Source organism: Pinus tabuliformis, chromosome J (genome assembly GCF_031772625.1).
Source record: "Pinus tabuliformis cultivar Carrire ecotype Pingquan chromosome J, CPIR1, whole genome shotgun sequence".
In the NCBI taxonomy this organism is placed as follows: domain Eukaryota; kingdom Viridiplantae; phylum Streptophyta; class Pinopsida; order Pinales; family Pinaceae; genus Pinus; species Pinus tabuliformis.
The window spans coordinates 1,266,595,328-1,266,615,006 of NC_142295.1; the positions used below are offsets into that span (position 1 = coordinate 1,266,595,328).

General features: G+C 37.6%; 1 protein-coding gene across 3 annotated transcripts in view; it reads right to left on the reverse strand.

The window, feature by feature from the left end:
- The window catches only part of LOC149231865 (putative protein phosphatase 2C 21), a 342,884-nt gene that overhangs the window by 305,014 nt on the left and 18,191 nt on the right, over nucleotides 1-19,679 (reverse strand). For all 3 annotated transcript variants that reach the window (XM_089379293.1, XM_089379292.1, XM_089379291.1), the window contains one exon: nucleotides 812-991. In XM_089379293.1, coding sequence (XP_089235419.1) covers nucleotides 812-928 — 117 coding nt within the window. In that variant the 5' untranslated portion in view covers nucleotides 929-991. The remainder of the gene's footprint in view (nucleotides 1-811; nucleotides 992-19,679) is intronic.

Here is a 19,679-nt window from a genome sequence, read left to right on the forward strand (position 1 = left end):
GAGCTAGACATTAACATATATATTAAAATGTTTATTCTCATCAGATTCCGTGAAGTATAAGTTAATAGCACATTCAATACAAAGATGGATTTTCAATGTTCATGCATTAGCCTGTATGTGGTTTTATGTGGTTTTGATTGTTATTACTTGCAAAGATATAAAATGATTGTCAAAGCAATGGTCAAGAACCAAAATTAGTTTTGACAAACTTTTTCAAACATGAAGCTATTAATTGCATGAATGCACACAACATTAATTCTTGCAATATGCCAGCAGCCAGAGTCAACTGTCTAGTTGTTGAAACGGCTGTGAATGTTAATTTATTTAAAGTTTTAATGTTCTTTTTTTTTTTGTTTCATCTTTTGGGGCGGAGAGGAGCAATATGACATAAGAATCCTTCTAGAAGACTTATCGTGAACATGTCATGAAGAGATCCTAGACATATCCATGTTGTATTCCTTACACATGGATACATGAAAGATCCAAGAAGGATCCAGATCGACATGTACACTGGCTATATGGAGAGTGGAGTAAGGATATGTAAACATAATTCCAAAATTTATACCTTGTAGGCATTTGCCACTTTGATAAGTAATTTCAACCCCCAAAACTTATAAAGGGACTTCGCTTTCATTATTACATTTGTAAATAATTTTATAAACCATTTAAATATTCCACGGCTTCTATTAGTACAATTTCCTCCATTTGCAGACTTCATAGTATTCATAAAAATGAAGAAAAAAATATATGCAATGTAAAAAAGTATAAAAGACATCTCGTGGCAGCAAGGTAGATATGATTGATTACACACCGCATCTTCCATACTGGCACGCCACCCTTGCATATTTGATGCACCATATTTGATTTGGCAATTTTCTCCATCTTCTGACACCTTGTCTGTCTTTGGACAACTTAGATATGTCCCCATGGTTAAGTCCTAAAGTTGAACCTGTGTGACAAGCACCTAGGACAACGAATATTCAAAACCAACCTGAATAGTCAAATTTAAATAGTCAGAACCAATGAAACTGATGGAAGTTGCAGCCACAGGCTTACCAAATTTAATAAATTAAGACTAGGCTTAGATTAATGTTTCTTTAAGCCTAAACTTACTTTAATGTCTATTTGCCAAGTTTTGGAGCAAGTCTGAGTTTAAATTCGTATGCTATCAATTTAAAATGCTATAATGTGACTTTACTAGAAAACCTTCAAAGAAGTTCCATTTTGGGGAATGTTCATGTTTACACTAAAAATTTAATTAAAAGCATCGTTAAGTAACCACATTATACCGTCAAATACAGTCTCATGATGCTCAGTGAATGGCAAATACACAAACAAAATATGTTCCACAAACATAAGGAAGAACAAAGCCAAGAGAGCACATACACCCTACCAATCTTAATATTGAAAGTTCAGAAACCCAATTGCTCTTATACTATTTCTAAGCCATGAATGAGTTAACCTATTAACGTGTCTATCAGTACACTGTTGGGAGCAGGAGCATGAAGTGGGAAGCCAGAGTGCAATTTTCAAGAGCTTCCAGGAGTAGAGTGTTCCAAGAGCAACTTTTATAAAATAGATATTTTGATCCACATATATTCAAAAAAAGCATTCAAATGTCAAATTAGTTGTAGAAAATATGAAAACATAGATCTAACTACCGTGCTAATGATGATCGTTAAAGCATCAGCCATTTCATACACATATAACATCAACATCTACCAGTTATAGCTCACAAAATTGTCATGAAATGATAAACCATCATATCATCCTTCAAGTTTCAACAGATAACATTTGTCATCAACAAAATGTATCAAATAACATCAACCACGAAATGAAACAGAACATTATATTCATCACCAAAGAGTTATAATGTCCAGTTCAAAGTTCAAACTTATACTGTCATATAATATTTACAAAATTGGACATAATAAAGACAAAGGACTTCTAGAAACTAGATTCTAGACTGAAAAAGACAAATAATTCTACCTCCTCCTTTTGCCACAAGAAATTTCTAGTTTCTTTTCCTCTGATATAAGAACAATAGGACTAGGAGTAGGTGGAAATGGTCATGGAACGTGACCATGAGCTACATGGCCCCCACACAATGCTGGATGGAAGCATGATAATGCTAACAATGGTGTGGATGGGGGTGGCATCTCTGCTCCATGATCATTCTCATGAATCCCATTAACCAAAGATTTAACCTCCAAACACTTTAAACCTATGTCTCCATCCTTCAAATTAGCCTCCCTTTGATTGTTGTTCCAAGTCATGCATGCTCCATCATTCTTTGCCAACTCAAAACAATGGGACAACTACCTCAAGTTGTAGTTCACATAAGCCAAGCTTTCTACTCAATTTATATTCAGGGTGTTTCTCTTCACATTGTGGATGAAGTTGTAGGTGCTCCAAAAATTCTCTACAGAAGAAGTATTCACAACCTGTGAAAGCACCCTCATTGCCAATTTATACAGATGTGTGAAAGCACCCTCATTGCCCTACATGTTCTACAATTTGATGGGATTCAGACTATCTCAATCTTTAGTTGCATGTAGATTAGCAAAGACTCCATGTTCATTGATGTAATAGTCACTCCGTACTTGTGCATACTCATCATCAGAGACCAACTTGTCTAATGCAAACCCAACTCTATACCTCTAGATCTATGTGTGGTTTTCTCCTAACCCCACCCCCAAGTGCTAGTTGGGTCAACCAATATGGAGAATAATATTTGGTGTAAGAACATATGCTTAGGAATGGAGTGAAACATTGGGATTATCCCATCTTTTGACCACATGTCTATGAATAAGATCATACAAGATTTCATCTCTCTACTCAGCGATGCTTCTGATCAACCCTATAGCATGTTGTCCATCTATTCATACACCCTCCCCAATCACTGGTTGATTTGTATCTGCAAAAAGATCACATAATAAATAGGCTTGGTGAATAGCACAACATACCCAATTTGTGCCCAAAACTGACCATCAAGAATGATGTCCTCCGCCTCTTGAAATTTATGTCTATCAGATGTGGATGCAACCTTATATTTCAAACCCTAACATGACTGAGACCATATTAGTCAATGCCTCTCTTACCTTAGAAAGGTACCTAAAGGTGAGGAAATAGTGATCAAATCTAACCTTCACAATCTTAAATAGCTTCAACTTAGATTGATTGCAAAAAATGTATTGGGCATGACTATTATTGGTAGTAAATTTTACTATACTCTTCCCCTTCTTGTATAATACACCAAAGTATTTTTAATCTTGCTCCTTAATAATATCATGCATCAAAAGGTTCAATATGTGCACCAAACACCTAGACCAAATATGTTAGTGTTGAACTTTTCTAAGTCTATCCGTTAGAAAATTAATTTGTATTTTGTTGGTTTATTTCTTCTACTTGTAAATTCTGAACAAGCTATTTAAAACATATAAATAACGAAATAAACACAACACAGTCTCAACATCTATAGATCATTAGCTGAAAGAAAACAAACACACAAGTGACACCGTTATTTTTGGACAAATGTCCCCGGAAAAACCCAATGCGGGAAAACTGGTGCAGCTATTCTGAGGGTTTACTATTATGCAGTATTTCCTTGAGTACAACTGGGTGCCAAACTGGCTCACCCAACAGAGATACAAAATTCAGCAGCAATGCCGCTCTTCGGAAACAGGTATTCAGAAAACCTATCCCACAAAACCCTCTCTAGCGACTCTGAAGCACTGCGCTGGCCCTTCTGGCCTCTCCGTCAACCCCAAACCCTTCTGAGCTATCCCTCTGAGGCACTGCGCAGCCTCTGGGACCCTCTACATCACTCCAGCTATCCTCTACGTGGATGACACAGTCCCTCTGGCCTTTGCGTGGCCTACTCTGGCTGCTGCTCCTCACTCTCTGCCTCTACGCTGGTCTCTTGGCATTGTCTCTGCCTCTCTGTCCAATACTCACTGCCCCTCACTGCTAATCACTGATTCGACTTTACTTAGCAACCCCGCTATAGCAAAATGAATGACCGATCACTCTAGCATGTTCTCCAAATGACCCTCAAGCCTCCTCTTAAACTTTTCCTGTTGATCCTTCAACGACTGAGATTAAATCTCTAATCAACGGCTAAGATTAGATTTGGCTTGATCCATGACTTTTGGAACCTTCTAACCCAGTTTTATATTAATACCCATTAATATTTTATTTTTCCTAAGTTTAGACTTAGAAACTCCATTAAAAATATTAATTATTTTAATATCTCCCAAACCGGGCACAATCTGTCCAAACCATTTCTGGGTCTTGGAGATCTCATGTGCTTTAGCCTCTCCACCAATTTTCATGGCTAGAGCACATCCGATGCTACCCCAAATCAACAGTTAGGATACATATATTCAATAAATGCTCCCACTACCTTATATTTAGCAAGTGTTACCTCCAAATAGTACTTGACGATAAAATCCCTAATCCATAGGCACAACCTAAGAGGGAACTAGTAGGATGTTCACCATAGTCATCTGCGTAGCCTATCCTCTTCATTAAGGCCAGCTCTCCTCCACTTCAAAGGGGGTATCCATAGTAAGATTACTAAAGCTAAGCAATAAAACACAAGGTGATGTGAGATTAACTTTGGTAAAACAATGTTTTTTGATATTTTAAGATATAAAGGAGATGATGGAAGTAAGTAAAATTAGTGCCAAATCCAACATGGGAAATGAAGTCAAGATAAATATAAGGGGACTTATGGGGTCAAGAAGAAAACCCCTCTTTAAAACTGCTCTATTTTATCGCAGGATTAGGGTGAAGAGACTAGAACCCTAAGGGAAAAATAGTCTCATATCTAATCAAAACAAACAATGAAGACCAAGGCCCTACAAGAAGGGGTCCTCAAGGGAGCACCTTCATCAACAAGATCAACAATAGCTTGAAAAGCATACTCAATACCCTTGCTAGGGTTCCTAAATGGATAGACAAAGCATAGAATCAAATAATTAACGAACTAACAAAGAAGAAAGGAGAGGAGTTACCCCGAGGCACGTTCCTTCTAAGTGGTAGATTTACCCTTCAATGGATCGACCTTGTTAGCTAGTATAAGACTTGAGCATTCATAATCAATCCTTATGCACCAAACAAAAACCAAGATAGAAGAGCTTCAAGAATTGACACCAAATAGTTATGCATCCCACAAAGAAAGAACCCTCAAACAACACATGCTCCAAGAAAGATATGTGAATTAGCTCCAAGGAGTGAAGGCTCCAAAATTTCAACCATGAGTACAAATGACGAAGGGCTACTCTTGATATAGAGTCTAGCTCAACTTTCTTTACAATAAAATAATAATATCTTATGTGAAAGCCTTAGATCTAGCCTTGTTTCCTCCAACTAATTATTCAATCATACATAAAACAATGAAGTGGTCAAGCCACATGTACAAGTTTCCAACAAAAATAGGTCGCAAAGAGTGGGACGTATCCATCAAAGAAAGAAAAAGCTAAGTGAAAGGTTCAACACATAGCCTTCAATGGGCTCCACATGTGTAGATCCACAAGTAACTCCTCAAAGTAGGCAAGCAACCCTCCCAGATCTCCTCCAAGGCAGATGTGCAGCTCTCCAAGATGAAATGTCCTAATAAACAACAAGCTCTCACGAGTGGGCACCCTTCAAAAGATGCATGAGAACATGGGCCATGTCACCTTAAGAGCTAGAGAACTCTTCATCATGGGGGCATATATCAATATTGAAATCCCTAAATAAGAAAAACACTCAAGCAAAAGATGCGGGGCATTCCTCCAATGAGTCGGCAAAATTGTGACAAAAAAATTCCCACGACAAACTTTAAAAGCACCATCATTGTGTCAATTTTTGCCCAAATTTCTATTACAACCACATTTTGGAGATCTCGCGACCATTATGCATCTAATGGCATTGAAATGGCAAAAATATGGGCACTTTGTCACAAGATATCTACTCCTAAAGCTAGGCCACCCTTAAAATATGCCATGAACCCTAGATCTGAGGTTTGGAAACTTCTAGATTTTCTCTAATGTGGGATGTCCTCATCAATGGCATGGCAAAGAATGCATAGATCAAGTAAACCCTTCCAATAGTAGATCCATCCTCAAATCAAGCAAGTGTATCCATGGTACAAGGCCTCAACATCTAGCATGTCAACAACACTCAACCATCTTCATGGAAAGAAGGGTCAAACCCTCTTTGATCCAACAATCTGCCTCAACATGTATGCAAAATAACCTCTGAGATGTCACATATGGACCAATAAAGCACAAAGAGATGTAAAGACATACGAAGAGTAAGTCACATATGCCATGTCACCAAGAAACCAACCAATTCATCAAGGACAAGGACAACCTCATCAAAATATGCTTGAAGTGATGATGAATGTGCAAATGTCTCCAAATGTGGGACCAAGAAGGGGAGTGCTCAAAGTAATACCATGCTTCACGCTACAAGTAATCCATTCACATGTGAATATCATCTAGGGTGTTGGAAGAAAGGAGTCCTAATCATGCCCATAATCATCCATGCAAGTCACAAACCACATATAAGCAAGTGAGTGTATGCTAAGCACTCTATGTCGTGATGAAGCTAATCAAATGATCAAGCCAATGCAATATCCACTTAGCCCAAAGTGTTTAGGGCATTTTACTAAGGGATCCAAATCATCGAACAAGGAGTGGAGACTAGAACATCATATGATCAAGTGCAATGCTATCTCTCCATGATAATCAAGTACACCAAGCAAAACACCATCAAAACTTAAAACCTCTAGCACATCATCATCTATGTCGTATATAATCCATTGAACCAAGTGAACACCCCAAGCATTTGAAGCTCTTTGTGATGAAAATCACAAGGGTAGTGAAAAAATTCTCTAGTATATGCCTCATGCAAAATGAGGGGTAACAAGTAGTAGTATCAGTACAAATTTGAATAACATTATACAACCCAATCTCTTTAACAGCTTTAACTAACTTTTTTGCAATATTAATACCACTCTTGTAACAATCCAAGTAGTCATGCGCTAAAAAAGACTGCACCACTAGTAGACACATCAACGACATTTATCAATGACCTACCTATAACATTTGTACAACCATCAAATACAAGGGATACCCCATGCTCAGTCTAATCATTTGTAAATTGTCCCAAAGCACTATAGAATTTCCCTCTTTCCTTGTCAAGTACCATAGTTTTGGCTTCATCACACATAGGGCTCCTAAATCCTTTAGGGGCATTTTTCATGGCATGTAAGAATTCATGCCAATATAGTCAGAGAAAAACATTGAATTATATGCCACATGCATAGAGAATCCTCAACACTTTTGCATTCACATCATCCGTGCAACCTTGGTGATGGAAATATGCTATTGTTCTACACCTTGAATGCGTGGGCAAGGACCCACTAGCATGGGGGGATTTGGATCAACCATCGGACATTCTATATGAGGCCTCAGATTCAACCTTGATTTTTTTAGATTGTTTTGTGCTTCCTCCTCTTCCCTAATGCATTTTTTCTGTCTTTTGTTGGCACTTTATCGCAAGTTTTGACTCCTGTAGCCATACTTTTCTTTTCATCACCTTGCATAATCCCACATAGCTACTTTGTTACATAAGTATATGAACCTATGTAAGTGGTGTTATAATGAGGGGCGTGTAAATTTAGTGGTTTAGGTTAGAAAATGTAACTAGGTTCGGTCTTCATAATTGTTATTGTACTTATATTATTGTATATTTCATGTAAACATCAAAAGAAGAAAAAGAAATATTATTTTATAAGAATGGGTTTCATGCTCAAATTATTTGGTCATCTACGTCAAGCATGTTTTTCTTTCTAGGATTTATCGAGTCAAAAATATATTTTTCATAAGTCAAAATATTATGTTGAAGTCAAGTCCCATTTGGACTTTGAAAATAAAGTGCAAAAGGAATTTTATTTGAGTCAAAAATGTCGTTTTTGTACATGTTGACCACTACGTGTCAACGACCCAGAGTAGTACACTCCCTTTTTTCGCAAAAGGAATAGCGTCTAATCGACGTGTCCGTGTCGTTTAGCTATCATCATCAGCCTGATTATCATGTTATAATGTAAACTCATTCTGCATGTGTATAATGCAAATAATCTCAACAGATCCGTGTCGTGTATGTAATTGCCTAGGTAAACCTACTTTTCTGGGGATGATCTACATTCTAGGAGGTTTTTTATCTCACCGATCCATTCTCGAATGGTCAGCAGAGTTTTCCTTCAGCCTTACCCTAAAGCCGGAATGGATTTTGTTATTGGGATCTTAGGCGAGTCCTAGTGTTCTAGATCGAGTCTGTAAAAGTGATTGGGGAATAATCCTAACTATTTGGTTAGATTATTTTATTACAAATTGCTTGGTCCGCTGGATTATATTTGTGTTGCAGAAATGGGTAGTCTGTGGGGTCTTTTACAAATGGGTTTTCCCCCTTGAGATGTAAAAAATATGAAAATCATGATGTAAAGTGTCTTGAGGGTTGGAAAAATAATTTATCCCCTCATAGGTTAATTAATTAAATTTTCTGGTCAAAATTTAATTAAAATCCTAAGCCAGAAAATTATCTCTAAGTCCTAGATAAATTTAGATTCTCCAAAGGCAAAATTCGTCGGTCCTTAAAAAATTAAATTTTTGAAGGTCCCGGGACTAAGATAAATTAATTATTTTGCTAAATTTTAAGTCTTTGGTCCCTGGGGTTAAGTCAAAGTCAAAATTTTGAGGAAATTAATTCAAAAATTTAATTTTTGAATTAATTAAAATGAATTTAATTGAAAAATTCGAATTTCCTCAAGAATTTAAAATTTCGACGGATGAGATTAAAAGAAATTTTGATACTCATCAACAATCGAGATTTCTTTGAAAATGATCACTCAAACTAGCCGTTGGAAAATTTATCTTTAAATAGGAAGTCATTTGTCAGTCAATTCATCCAATCTCTGGATCGTGTACTAAGCTCTCAAGCTCTCTTGTATACTTTTTTGAATTAATGCAAAAGTCTTTGGGGTTTCAACGTGTTGTATTGTTCCTTTTCATGAATTTATGGTAACATTGTTTTAGTTTCTGCTTAATATTATGTGAAAACTATCAATCAATAGCTCTCTTAGAATAATCTGAACACAGGTATCTTATTCAGCTTGTTAGATCTAGGGTAACATTTTTAATTTTGATTGAAGTAGCAGGTATCTCTATTCCTTCAGAATTTTATTGTTGTTCTATTTCTCTACTTGATTTGATGGTTGATCTAGTGTTTGCAGAAGATCTCTCAGGTTCTCATTGAGCGTTTGGGGATAGTCTTCGATTCGACCAGCCAACTCTCAACACGTATTTTCTAAAGAGCCTACTTCATATAAGCCTCAGGATTTATCTAACGACAATCTTTTTCTGCAGGGTGTTTTTGGGCTAGTACCTCTCTAAAATTTCAAGATCTTTTAAATATTTTGTGGAAATTTTGATAGATCTGGCTATTAAGAGCCTTAGATTATCAGATCTGGGAGCGAAGTTGGACTCATACTTCTCAGATCTGATAGATTTGTAAATTATTTGTATATATCTGTTATTTACTTGTGTAGATCTGAAATTTTGTAACATAATTTTGAAGTTTAACAGTTGGGTTTTTGGGATTTTCTCTATTTTTGTACATATTGGATATTGGGTTTTTTCTTTTCACTTGTGCAAAAATAGATCTGAGGAATCAGCCAAGAAAATCTTCAAATATGAGTTAGATCTAGACCCTGGAAGGCAAGATCTGGGCTCAAAGATTGTTTGCAGGAATAGATCTGAGAAATCAGCCAAGAAAATCTTCAGATCTGAGCTGAATCTAGACCCTCGAGGGCAAAATCTAAGCTCAAAGATTGTTTGCAGGAATAGATCTGAGAAATCAGCGAAGAAAATCTTCAGATCTGAGCTAGATGTAGACCCTGGAGGGCAATATCTGGGCTCAAAGATTGTTTGCAAGAATAGATCTGGGAAATCAGCCAAGTAAATCTTCAGATCTAAGATTTTTTCAAGCAGATCTAGACGTTTTGAGACAGATCTAGGCCCTGTAGGGCAATATCTTGTCCCAAATATTTTTGCAAGGCTAACCATTAAGGATTTTGCAATAAATCTTAAGATCTGAAGCAAAATAATTTTTTTCGGAACAAGTGTTACAAGTTTTGGGGCTCTTAAGCCCAGATCTGCCTTCTCCTAGCCCAACGCTAGTTCTATTGGGCCTAGTGCTAGCTCTCATTGGCCCTAGATTCCCCTTGCTCCATTTCTAATTTGAATATTTGATTTTATGAAGTTAATCATTGGTAGGTTTTTGCAGAAAATTTGGTAAAAATTTGTGTTTCAGGTATTGAAATTTTTTGGGCAACTTGGGCAAGTGATCTTCAAAGCCTAGGGCCTAAGGGTTTGATCTCTAAACCATCTTTTTCTTTACTGTTTGGTACAGCAGTCATATACCTTTCTAATAGTGGTGAAAAACACATCTAAGTGATTTGAAATTAACTAAAAAAATTCTTAAATACATTAACAAGTCATTTATGTTTGATGTGAATCAAAAATTTGGCCTAGATCTACATTTTGAGTGATTTTTACCTCTAAATAATTCTGTTTCTGAAGTCTGAAATATAACAGTGGCAAAATTTCATGTGGGTTAGCCTAAAATCAGTGCCTAAGTTGTCTAATACATTAAGGAATTAATTTCTTGAGTTGGACATTCATCATTAGGCTTATTTCATGTTTTAATTGTTGGTTGTAATAAGTATATCAGATCTAAGACAATTCTGGAAATCACATCATAACAGGCTTAAATTTTTTTGATAATTCATGTGGGCAAGTTTGGAAAAATTTCGGTAAATTTTTAGCATAAAGATATCATTGATAACTTATTGTTTTCATTGTCATATTGTTGTTATCATAAAGTTTTTCTTACTACTATCCTAAAAACTAATTTCTGAAAATTAAGTACTCTGTCATGGAATTTTGATAAAATGCATATCTTTTGTTTCATAAATTGAGTATTTTTCGAGCATCTAATATTAATTTGTGAAGACGTTTTTGTTCTCTTTGAGTTATAATTGCATTTGAAAGAATCTAGAAGATTTGAAATAAGCTTGTGGTCTAATTGTGATATTGCTAAGAAGTTTATCTTTCAATCTTTGTCTATGGAAGTGAACATTCATTTTGACAATTAAGGGCTTTGATATATAACTCTGAATCAGATTGTAGCATAAGCACTTTTCATCCTTGAATCTAACTTCATCTCATCTTCTAATCATCTCGTGTGTTTGCATATTAAGTTAGTTCTGCATAACTAAAATTTACTTCCAAGCATAAGCTTGGTCGATAGAGAGATAGGTACCCATCAATCCTTGCTTGAGAAGCCTGTTTTTAATAGTACTTAAAACGGTGACCTTGCAGTCGTCAGAGCCACAGCTCTCTGCAGCACCGGAGGCACCGAGTATGTTAGATTTTCAGGAGAGGTATCGTTAATCACACCTTAGTGTGCTTCGCCTTATCTTCTCTTTGCCAATTACTACGAAATCAGGCTCAACACAGAAAGGATTGAAGGATTCACATTTAAATAGGCATTTAACTAAAATTAACCAAGATTCTTGCATCTCACATTAGTTTTAGGATCTGCATTTCATATAAGATAGTCATTCATCTAAGCAGCAATTGTCTAATCGATTACTTGGTCTTAATTTCCCTAGCAAGATCGTTGACTCCATAAGGCACTGGTATCAATCGTTTAAAATCTAATCAAATCCTATAAGTCTTGCTAAATCTTAATCAAGTACTTGATCGCTTCACTGTGTCTCTCGAACTGGTTGGTTCCCAACTAGTTCTTCTTCATTCCATTTTTCCATAGGGTCTACCCCCCTTAGCCTGCTGTAGGGAGACAGCTTAAACGGAGAGATTGGGGATCAAGGTGACAACCCCCGATCTGAGCCGTTGTCGTGGTGCCTAGACATTCTGTGCGACAACAGTACCAACAAGACCAAGTTAGCCTTGGAAGGGATAATTCGACCTCCTGGATGTGTATAAATAGAGACAGATTCGACCTCATTTGAAGCACCAAGCAAGCAAGTTCAATCTCCAAGAAAAGTATGAAATTCAAGAAGAGTAAGAAATCAAGAGAGGAAGAGAAGTCTATGGAGGAAGGAAAATCGAAGCATCTACCCTAGATCTCTCACGTGCGAAACTTTGAAGTTGTTGTAGGGCCGAAGTTACAGATTCACAATAGATCCGAAATTCTGAAGCTGGGAGGCTGAAATTCTAAAGCTAGGGGCCGAAATTCTAAAGTTGGAGCTAGTATGGAAGGTTTTGACTTGAGTTGACTTTGACTTGTTGGAAGAGCACGAGAGGAGGGCTGACTTGGGTCTTGTTGGAGGTCTGGGTCTTGATGTTTAGGTATTGGATTTCTCATTTGATCCGATTCTATAAGAAGAGAAGATTTTTTTGGGATTTCCCCTTGGAGGAGTTTTGCCCTGGCTTAGAGCCTACATCTTGTGTCCATTCTCTATATGTGATCTTCATTGTTTATGGTTCTGATAATTATTTGATCAAAAGAACATAATAAGGTAATAAGAAGACATCATAACTTCACAAGCAATTATCAAGTAAATAGAAATCACCCTAATTGTTGCCCCTATCGATTTCTCAACATGGCATCAGAGCTAAGGTGAAAGAGAAGGCAACTTGAAGATCATTATTGTTGGCATAAGGAGAAAACATTCATATAAGATACCCTAGTGGATATCATTTGCAGAAAGGACACAAGGAAGGATATAAGGAAAGACATAAAGAAGGACATAAGGAAGGATACAAAGAAGAGGACTCAAAAAGGATCATCTTGAAGGAAGGCTACTACTCCTCCATTGAAGGCTTTTTATCTTGAAGAAGAACATTGATCTCTCTCTCTTGGAAGATTATCATTTTGAAGGCTCTTTGGAAGATAAGGAAGCATCAAGAATCCTAGGAACATCATCTACACTCTTTGAAGTAGCTTGAAGACACTATTGTTGGAGGCATCCTAGAAGTCATCACTCTAGGGCATATTTGAAGTTTCTTGGAAGTCTTGGGAACATCAAGGTATTTGAAGATCTCTTTATCAAGCTAGACACTCTTATATCAAGTAAGTACTACATTATACTCTATGGCTCAATCTTCAAATCAAATGACTTCATTTTGTAAGGAAGGCAATAAGCTTGATGGGTCTACAAACTTTCAAGCATGGAAGAAAATAATAGATTTGATACTTGTAGAAAATGAAGTCATGGACCATGTTCTAGGCAAAGTTGCAGAACCAGAGAAAGATAAGTCTCAAGAATGGGCCAAGTACATGAAAGGAGAAGTGAGAGCTCAAAGGATTCTCATTGAATCCATTAAGGATCATCTTATTCCTTTTGTGGCAAATTTGGGCACATCTAAAGCAATATATGACAAGTTGGTGAAATTGTATTCGGTAAGCACTACAGGTCAAAAGATATCTCTAAGGAATAAGCTTTACAAGACAAGGTTATCGAAGGATGAAGACTTGACCTCATATCTCTTGAAGGTCTCACAATTAAGGGATCAAGTACAAGGGCTTGGAGAAGTTTTTTCTGATTCTAAATTAATAACTTGTATACTCAATGCATTACCCCCCGAATGGTGTAGTTTTGTGACAAGTGCTTACTCAAGAAAGGACACTTCGAACTTTGATTAGATATGCTCCTTATGTATGATAGAAGAAACAAGATTGAAGTCAAAGGATGACACCAAATCAAATGAAAAGTCTCAAGCTTTTGCTACCAAAGTAAAGAAGAAGAAAGGAAAGTTTGGAAAGTTTGAACCTTGTCAAAGGAACATCAATTAGCCACGAAGAAATCTAGATATGTCCAAAGTGCAATGCTTTGGATGCAATGAATATGGACATTTTAAGAGAGATTGTCCTAAAGACCCGCAAAATAAAAGGAAAAATAAGAGGAAGGAAAGAAGTGGAGCACATACAGCTGAAGAAAATGAAGAACCCAAAAAGAAGCTGAAGAATGAAGACACCAAGGATCTATATTATTGAAGGTCTCCCCCTCTATCATGTATGGTTACAATATGTTTTCTTTTCATTAGAAGATGGCAATTATAGTTGCATTTGTAGAAGTAGTTTGGTTTTTGAAGCATGGCATCATGGAAAGAAGCATAAAAGCATTAGAAGGATTAGAGTTTACACCATTAGTTGCATCTCATTGGTAGCAATCATCAAGCAAAGATAGAAGATTTTGGACCATCAAGCACTCCACCATTTATGTAGTTACATTTTGGCATTCACATCATTATAGAAGTAGTCTACTAACTAGAAAGGATCACAAGGATCCTTGATAGTGATTATGAAGGTTCTTCACTATGTGAAAGAATCTTTGTAACATGACAAAAAGTATATTTCTACTAAAATTATGGAAGCTTGCATCGAAGAATCTCGCAAGAGCTGCAGCATGAAGATATGATTGAGCACTTCTCATCTTAGAGAAGGAATCTCATCTTGAACATCATTCTAAACATCATCCTCAAGGAAAGATGCATCTCGTTCAAAAGAAAGAATACTACATGGAAAGCATAAAGCAAAGGGTATGTATATCTTTAAGTAAAATTCATGTCTTCAACTAATATTGCAAGAAGAGCTCGTTGCAAAAATATGCTTGGGAACACAAGCATGATATGTTTTGGATAAGATTGAACAAAACTCTTTTGTTCAATTGCTCGACACAAATAAGCATGATGAATATGAAACAACTCTTCCTTTTACATAGAATCATGATAGGTGAGTAAGATGATATGTTTTGGAACACTTCCATATGATTATCCGGTATATAGATATATGATGGATGAGCAGAACACATGATGATATTGATCAACATCCAATTTGGTCTATTGAAGAATGAAAGATGGACAACTTCAAAGGAAGCTACATAAACTATCACAGATATGATCTTGAAGCTTGTTAGTTCACTCCACGTTGATCGATACTTGAAAGGCAGAAAGTATGAAGAAGGACCATACAAAGGGATGTTGATCTCAGAGGGAGTTAGTAGCAAGACATGACATCTTAAAGGCTATAATGAATGGGTAACTCTGATTTTGATAATTTGGCATTCGTTTGAGATATGACTTGACTACTTGAAAGGACATATTGGAAAGGTAGCAGTTGAGATTATATATCTACAACAGCTTGGTTTAAACTCAATCCTTCTACATATATATTGAGTGGACAACATTTTTTTTGGCTTAGAAGTATTGATGGCACAAATGTGCACACCATGAAGGCAGTGCTACCGCTCAAACTAGCAGGAGTCGTAGGAAGGGATCCTATAGAGCAACTACTAGGTCAAGGGGTAACAATGGAGTGATAGCCCACTGTCACCTCAGTTAAGGCTCCCTGCTCTTTACGGACTTTCACTGATGGGAGGAGACCCAGTATAAGAGGAATCGCAATGATGAATAGATCAATGATCGGATAAGGAGTGATTCCTAAAGCATATTCACAAGAGAGGCTCAAATAAGCTTATATGCTTGAGAAGCAAGGTGAGGCAGAGTATATGGTAGCTAGTCAAGCAGGGTGCGAGGCATTATGACTTCACAAGATGCTTCATGGCTTATTTGGTCAAATGTTGAGAAAAACTACGATTTACTGTGATAATTAGAGTTGTATTAAACTCTCTGAGAATCCAGTATTTCATGACCAGTTAAAAGATACCACTTCTTTAGAGACTGGGTTCAGCAAGGGGCAATGAAGCTTGAGTATATATCCACTTGTGAAAATTTATAACCTGAAATTATATTGCAGCAACTGATTTATTTTACCTACTTATTCTTCACAATAAGTTATTTACGAAATCCCTTCAACAAACATTAAAATAAATTCTACTGCAGTTATCACATAATTACACAAGAAAATAACAGTGATAGACATGCACAAGAACCAATCACATCAACACAGTTGTATTTGGACAATTGTCCCCAGAAAAACTCAATGTGGGAAAACTGGTGCAGCAGATGAGGGTTTTATTAATCTTCAACAACAATCGCTTTACAAGGAATGATTTTACAGAGAAACTGAGAGAAAACACTTGAGACTTTCCCCTGGAAACTTTCTGACACCTTGGAGACCCTTCTCCCACTTCTGCGTCACTCTGCGTGGTTCTGTGTCCCTCTGCGTCAACCTGCGTGAGGGTTGCGTCTCCCCTGGACTGTGTCTCCCTCTACGTTGTCTCTCAATGTCCCTGCGTCACCTCCTCCTCAGTCACTGACTACTGTTGATGCCCTCCTCTTCCTCCACCCTGCAACTCTCCCTCTGAAATCGATCTCCTTCTCTTTGAGAATCGATTTTCCTTGGGATACTGAGTATCTGCCAATCTCTCTCCAAATGATCCTCAAGTCTTCTCTTATACTTTTCATGTTGATGAATCAACGGCCGAGATTAAGTCTCTAATCAACGGCTAAGATTAAAACAAACTTGATCCTCGTCTCTTAGAAGCTTCTCACCCTTATCTTTATTAATACCCATTAATATTTTTATTTTCCTAAGTTTAGACTTAGGAACCCATTAAAAATATTAATTATTTTAATAACTCCTCATTTGCGTGCAATTTCACCAAACGATTTCTGGGTCTTGGAGATCTCATGTGCCTTAGCCTTTCCACCAAATTTCAAGGCTAGAACACATCCAATGCTACCCAAAACCAACACTCCCTCTTAGCGAGGAATGTGCTCTAGCAATGCTTCACCATAGAAGCATCACGCTGGTCCTCCGCATCGTTACTCTGTGTTGATGCTTGGCTTGCTGCCCCACATACACTGCATTGTTGCTTCATGTATTGCTGCTCATAACACTGCCACTGCCACTGCTACATCTATACTACAGCTCCCTCTCAACATGTTGCATCATGCTGCCCATAGCACTGCCACTGCTAACTGTTGCATTGCAACTCCCGATACTTATCCATTTCTGCTACTGAAATGGATTCTTCACCATCCCCATCTTCTCCCTAAAATAAACAGACTTTGTTCTTCCTAGAGCCTTGGTGAGGATGTTTGCGACATTTTCTCTTGTGGGAGTGTACCTCAATTGTGCTGCCCCTCGTTGGACAGTCTTTGACAAAGTGACACCTGATATCAATGTGCTTCGACCGATCATGAAATACTGGATTCTCAGAGAGCTTGATGCAACTCTGATTATCACACAAAATCTTGGTCGCTTCCATCCTTCTCCTGAATAGATTCACAAGCAATTTCCTAAGCCATATGGCTTCGCACAAAGCTATGCTAGCTGCCATATATTCTGCTTCAGCTGAGCTCAGAGCCACGGATTTCTGTTTTCTACTACACCAAGAGGTCATTCCTGATCCAATGTTGAAACAATACCCAGTTGTACTTTTCCGATCTACTAAACTTCCAGCCCAATCTGCGTTAGTGAACCCACTCAGCCTGATGTCATTGCCTTGGGTGTACAATAGTCCATGCTCGATTGTTCCTTGTATATACTTGAGAACATGTTTGGCTGCTGCCCAGTGCGCCCTCTTGGGTTCCACCATGAACTGACTAAGAGTGTTGACAGCGTAACAAATGTTTGGCCTGGTATTGACCAGATACATCAGGGACCCTATAAGTTGCTTGTACAAGGTGGGATCAATGTCTTTATCTTCTGATGCATCAATCTTCTTCCAGTTGGTGATCATTGGAGTAGCCATAGGTCTACAGTCCTGCATCCTGAATCTCTTCAAGATCTCTGTAGCATATCTCCCTTGTCCAAGGAAGATCTCACCCTTTTGCTGCCAAACTTCCAACACCAAGAAATAATGCATCTGTCCCAAATCCTTCATGTCGAATTTTGTGGCTAGTTTCTTCTTGCAGTTTTTTATGAGCCTGGATGATCCTGTCATAAAAAGATCATCCACATATAACACCAGCATTAGAGACTCATTCTCTACAACAAGATAGTAGAGATTAGGATCTTCATCACTCTTGACGAACCCCATCTTCTGCAAGTAGCCATCAATTCAGCCGTACCATGCTCTAGGTGCCTGTTTAAGCCCATACAAGGCTCTCTTTAATCTGCATACATGAGATTTCTTCTCATGTGTCTCAAAACCTTTTGGTTGTTCAATGTATACTTCTTCTTTTATCACCCCGTTCAAGAACGTCGTCTAGACATCCATCTGGTGAATCTCCCACCCCATCTGTGCTGCAAGGGATATCACGGTTCTAATAGAAGTATACCTAGCTACTGGGACATTGGTTTCTTCATAGTCTATCTCTTCCTTCTAAGCGTACCCAATGTTTTTAAAACCGGAACCGGTGATCGGACCGGTCCACCTAATGAACCGGTTTACCGACCGGAACCGGTCTAACCGGGACTGGTTTGGTCTAAACGAACCGGTTTTAGAAAAATACATTAAATAATTATTTTTTAATGAAAAAAACTATTTTTAAGATTTAAAACCATGATTCCAAGCCAATAGAGACAAAATATGCAAAGATTGCTCATTTATATACCATGTAAAGGTGAATATATCAAAATGGCACCGAGTGCAATACATATCATCGACAAAATACATAAGCAATGAGGCACAAGTACAGATACACAAATATGGCACAAGTTTGTGCATTAGTCCATTTACTGCCTGAAGCACAATTTCTAAAACAGTCATCTTCAGTCAGACTTTCAACACACAAAACACTGGTAGCCACATTTGTTTCACTGTTATAAAGTCCTTTTCCTTATGGTCTCAGTGTCATTCAAAGGCATGTCATTACTGTTATACATTCATCAAAGCATAAAGATTAGTGCATATTTCAACTCTGGTACAACCTTCAGTACTATGAATTACATGTATAGTGCTTATGGGTAGATGTATCGTTCTAATAAACAGGTTTTTCCACATACTACTACTACAGGTAATCTCTGAGCATTTAATCATGCATTACTTAGTCAACAGAGGCACATCCATCAATATACCAAAGTTATTGTAATTTAACTTTAAATCTTCCACAGGTAGTTTGATGCTCCCAGCAGCCGATATAGGGAAAAATGTTCTTCAGATCTCTTGCCGGTCCTTGTGTCATTGATGAAAATTGCTATAGTTTGAAGGTTTCAAGGGCTTCAAACTTCTTCAATTCAGACATACTGGTTGTAGGCATATAGCTAGGGCTCCGTCCATTTCTCATATACTTAAATACCTTGCACAGTGATGAAGATCACAGGTACTATGAGCTGTTTAAGCTGATGCAAAACCAGTCAGAAATCCACTTTTTCAAGTTATGGTGGGCATGCCTAAAACCGGCCGGTTTAGGACGGAACCGGCCGGTTTGATACAAACCGGCCGGTTTTCACCGGTTAGGGCCAAAAATTGGAGAAACGGCCTTCCAAACCGGGTTTTTTGGCCGGTTCGGACCGGCCAGCTTGCTAACCGGCCGGTTTGACCGGTAACCGGTTTTTGAAAACGGTTTTTAAAACAGTGAGCGTACCCCTTAGCCACAAACTGGCTTTGTATTTCTCCACACTGCCGTCTGCAGCATATTTGACTTTGTAAAACCATCTCGAACCTACCACTGACCTGTCTTGAGGCCTAGGTACCACTTCCCAGACATCATTTACCATTATAGAACTGTATTCCTGTACCATAGAATCTA